This window comes from Austrofundulus limnaeus, unplaced genomic scaffold (genome assembly GCF_001266775.1).
Source record: "Austrofundulus limnaeus strain Quisiro unplaced genomic scaffold, Austrofundulus_limnaeus-1.0 Scaffold21, whole genome shotgun sequence".
NCBI classification, from domain to species: domain Eukaryota; kingdom Metazoa; phylum Chordata; class Actinopteri; order Cyprinodontiformes; family Rivulidae; genus Austrofundulus; species Austrofundulus limnaeus.
Window position 1 is genome coordinate 2727856 of NW_013952423.1, and position 4545 is coordinate 2732400.

The 4545-nt window shown below is 41.6% G+C and overlaps 1 protein-coding gene across 3 annotated transcripts in view; it reads left to right on the forward strand.

Annotated features, from left to right (window-relative positions):
* The window catches only part of uimc1 (ubiquitin interaction motif containing 1), a 12942-nt gene that overhangs the window by 2046 nt on the left and 6351 nt on the right, over positions 1–4545 (forward strand). For 2 of the 3 annotated variants that reach the window (XM_014004059.1, XM_014004058.1), the window contains 9 exons: positions 516–655; positions 764–1345; positions 1669–1726; positions 1820–1914; positions 2086–2192; positions 2651–2816; positions 2939–3043; positions 3393–3442; positions 3653–3801. In XM_014004059.1, coding sequence (XP_013859513.1) covers positions 516–655; positions 764–1345; positions 1669–1726; positions 1820–1914; positions 2086–2192; positions 2651–2816; positions 2939–3043; positions 3393–3442; positions 3653–3801 — 1452 coding nt within the window. The remainder of the gene's footprint in view (positions 1–515; positions 656–763; positions 1346–1668; positions 1727–1819; positions 1915–2085; positions 2193–2650; positions 2817–2938; positions 3044–3392; positions 3443–3652; positions 3802–4545) is intronic. The other variant, XM_014004060.1, reaches the window with a different exon arrangement.

Genomic DNA, 4545 nt, shown 5'->3' on the forward strand with positions numbered 1-4545 from the left:
CTACTTACTTACTCACTTAGTTAATTACTCACTTGTTTACTTAACTACTTACTTACTCACTTAGTTAATTAATTACTCACTTACTTATTTACTTAACTACTTACTTACTCACCTACTTACTCATTTACTTACTTACTTTTTGAAGACAGGTAGTCTCATTTACAAGACACACACACAGCATGAGTTACAGAAAATTCATAAAACATGTTTAAAAGAGAGCAAAGTTCTCATTCACTTTAAAAACACATGAATAAGTATAATTCCATCATTTTTACAGATATGAATCTACAGTTTGGTGTAGTAGTAGTAGTAGTAGTAGTAGTAGTAGTAGTTGTGTAGTAGTAGTAGTAGTAGTAGTAGCAGATACACATACTTCAAGGTGCACTCATTGCACAAAATCTTTGCTTAAAACTTGAACTTTTGGAGTCACCCTGATTAAGAAGGCCGCCACAATGGAGGGCAAAATGTTTCTTCAAGAAATGCTTGGCTTTCAACTTCGACTGTTGTTTTTCCAGAAGCAAACGGAGACAGAAAGATTCCCTGCTGCAAGAAACGGAAACGAAAAGCAGGAAGTCCTCTGCTGGAGATGCCAGACTTGTCTCAGAGCTCCTCCTGCAGCTTCGAGCCGTTCTCTGCTGCTCTGGACTCTCCACAGGTCCGTCACACTTTTCCTGCTTTAGATTATTTAAAGTGGATATTTATCTGCAGATGATGTTTGACTTCATTGTTTTTTTAAATATTTTTTCCCCTCTTGGCGAAGCAGAGCTCCGACTCGACCCAGATTGATGACTTCCAGCTCCAGAAGTCCCCGGTGTTCCCGCTGACCAGCTGCAGAGCAGCAGTCCACCTCAACCGGCTGAGCCAAGGTCTGGTRGCGTCCTGCCGGAGCTCAGGTTTCGTTTTGTGCTCTCAGGACAGCTGGACTTTAACTGAGCCCAGAAGCCCCACGTTTCCCCAGAGTAACCCCTCATGTCCCAAAAGTCCAGTGTTCTCAGGGACTGAGCAGGTGGACAATGGACAGGTGGAGCATGAGACGTCTCCAAGTGCCTGCAGCCGTCACCGCTCTGAAAACACAGAGTTTATGTTCTCCTCTCAGGAGAGTTTATCCTCCTCTGTGGGGTCCCGAGGCTCAAAGAGCCCCGTGTTCCCCAAAAGCCCCCAAAAGCCCAACATCCTCTCTCCTTCAGATGGATTCCACAAGAGCCTTGATCCAGGGCGGGCAGWGGAGAACCACCAGCCGCCCGTGAGTCCAGTGTTCGGCAAAACTGAACCACAGCTGGGAAAGTCTGCAGGTCCTTCAGAGCACCGGAGCTCTGACTGTGAAGAGAAGCTSTGCAGCCGAGAGGTGAGTTCAGGGGACAGAGGAGCTTTTTTCTCATCCTTTATCCAAAAACAGAATGGATTTTCCACAGAACGATGTCAAAAAATTATTTTTTGTTTTCATTACCTAAAATGCTTTATTTTTTTTCTGTTTTCCACCTGTTTAATTGCTCTGAATAAAAAAAAAAACATTAAATGAGATGTAGTATAGGCTTTGAGGGGCATTATTTAAAGTCATGTCTATTAAAAGTAAGCATAAAACTAGACAATAATAATAATAATAATTCCTTTGAGCCACAAAACTTATCAAATTTAAAATCTGTTTTATTTCTGTTGTTTTAAATAAAGAAGAAAGAGTCTGCTGGCTGTCAGGTTGATGAGTTCACCATCCGTCCTCCTAAAGCAGGTACATTTCTGTCTGCTTCACCTTCAGCATTTTGTTGTGAGATCAGAGTTTTACTGGCTGTTTTTTTTGTTTTGTTTCTTTTATTTATTTCAGAAAAGCGTGATGAAAAATCCGAAGACTCTGCTGAGACGGAGCTAACGAGTGACATGACGTTAATCTGGACAGATGAGGATGAAGACGACAACACGGTGCAGAAACACTCAGAATGTGCTGAAGAAACAAAAAAAAACCTTGTTAGATTATTTGTCTCTAACATTTTCAGCAGCTGTTGGAATCGTTTCATGTGAAAATGCATGTTTTATCTTTATCCCCTTGTTTTTTTTTAAATTAATTTATTTAAATTGTCCTTTGTGCTGCAGCTGGACGGCTCTCCCAGTCCGGTTTTCCCCGAGGAAAGACCTCTTCATCAGGCAGAGGGCCAGGCTGCCTCGCCCCCCCACCGGGACCAGACCGGGTCAGAGCACAGGTGCAGAAACCTCACCTGACAGATCAGACTGAACTGAAACAGAAACACGTCATGTTTTCCTCATTGGCCAGCAGAGGGCGTCAGAGACCTATAATTACTAAAAAACATTACCTCCTTCAAATCCTCAGTTTATGGAGCTGTTTATCCTCCTTATCATTAAAGCTTTTTTATGACTTACAAAGAAAACTGGAGAATGAGCGTTTACTGCACAGGTACAAATTGTTTGAGTTATTTAAATATCCTCTGAGGGACTCTCATCCACTCAAACAGGCTCTGATAAACTGATTATTTAAAGCCACAGAGGTGTTCTGTTCAGTTTTTTTTATTTTCTGCCTGAGCCTTAAGCCTGAAGCAACACCTGAGGACCAACCTGACGAGGCTCTCCATCTTCCCTGGAAAACAGAAATAAAAAGTCATAAAATCTGTAACGACTCCTCTGATTCTGCACCTGCCTGCAGGAAGCAGCTTTCCACCACAGAGGAAGAAACACGTCCCGTCGGCAGGAGGGAGGAGGACTGCAGGGCGTCCAYCCCACCTGGGGAGTCGTCAGGTGGGCCAACGGTTCACTACTACTGGGGGGTTCCCTTCTGCCCTCGAGGCCTGGACCCAGACACGTACACCCAGGTGATTCAGTCTGCAAGGAACTGAGGATTAGCCCTTTAGCTTTGAGCTGGAGGATCATTACCGGCATGCTTGTAATGAAGTTTATGTAATCTGGTTTCCGCTGGTGTTTTTGTTGCTTCCAGGTGATCCTAGCTCAGATGCAGGTCTACCAGACGAGTCTGAAACAGGCTCAGAGGGGTCTGCTGAGGAAGGCTGAGTGGGGGGAGGCCATCCAGCCACAGCCAGAGGTGCACAAATCACAAGCTAATCATGKTTTTACTGTTTGACAGCAGTCTGACCACTGCACAGCTGCGCTTTTGCAACTTCTTTTCTAGTTAGCGTTTCGCTACCTTCTGATAACATTTTGTAACATTTAGCTTTTAGCTAGCGTTCTGCTTCTTGTTGCTTTAACAACTCAGTTCCAGCTGTCGTGGTTCTCTCTACATTTTAACTGAAAAGGCCTCTTTCTAGTCAATTTCTTTATTAATRTGTTTTTAAAACTTTGCTGTAAACATATCTGATGATTCTCTTTTCCTCCTGAGTCWCAGAACCTAACAAGTTTTATTTTGTACCATACTTTTTTTATTTTTTCCCCAGAAATCCCCGTCACCTGAGGCGTCGGCCGAATCTCCTCAAGTTCCTCTAAGGTAAAACTTGTAGCCTCGGGCAGAACATAGGGAAACTAATAACATGGAGGAAAATAATGGCTGTTTCACTTTAAAAGCTTTAAAGTTTAATTGTTCTGCTTTTAAAAAAAGAGGAATTTTTGTTTTATTGATCAGTTTAAAAAARTCTAATTTCAATATTTAGATTTGAAATGTTTTGACCTGTTCTGGTGTTTTTGTTTCTGCTGTCAGAAAAGGCCTCAGATTGAGAGGCAGAAAAATAACCGAAGCTGCTGAGTCACCTCCTGCAGAGGAAGAGGAGAGAAAGGAGGAAGAGGAGGACGAGATAAAGAAGGATGATGAAGAACAGATGGATACAGACGACTGTGACGTGTGTCCAGGTACAGATTCTTTCYGAGGTTACAGGAAGCCCACAGCTGGTCTGACACCCAGGAGGGACATTTATTTTCTTCAATTAAACAGTCATTTTATAGCAGGGCTTCTTAACCTTTTTGACCTYGAGGCCCAATTTGTTCAACATAAAGTGACACGAGGACCAGTCACACATWACCATACGGATCAAAATGATAATTATTCTAAATCTTAGTTTAATTTTTATTTCATTTGCATTATAACTAAATTAAATACACTTACAGTTTAAAAGTAAACCTCCTGTCAAATACTCACAAGACATGATTATAACAAACATTTTTTATTGTAACCTGCCCATAACAATCATTTGAACAAATACAACTGTCAGTCAACAGGCCACTCAGGCTTATCAACACTAAAATAACCCATCCATGCATTTTCTGTACACGCTTCTTCCTTTCAGGGTTGCGTGGGTCACTGGTGCCCATATCCAGCAGTCACAGTGCGAGGGGCGGGGTACGCCCTGGACAGGTCGCAAGTCCATCACAGACAAAATATTTTTATTTTTTAACATAAACAACAGCAAAAATAGACAATTCAATAAATAAAATTGTGATCATAAAAGAGATACCTTCAAAAATATTTAATGTAAATGTTCCAAATTAAAAAGAACTGTAAAAATAAATTAGATAAAGTGCGAAAATAAAGCCTTTTTAAACTTTTGCATGGTAGAACCAGAAGCTGCTTTTCATATTAGTGAAAAACAATAACAG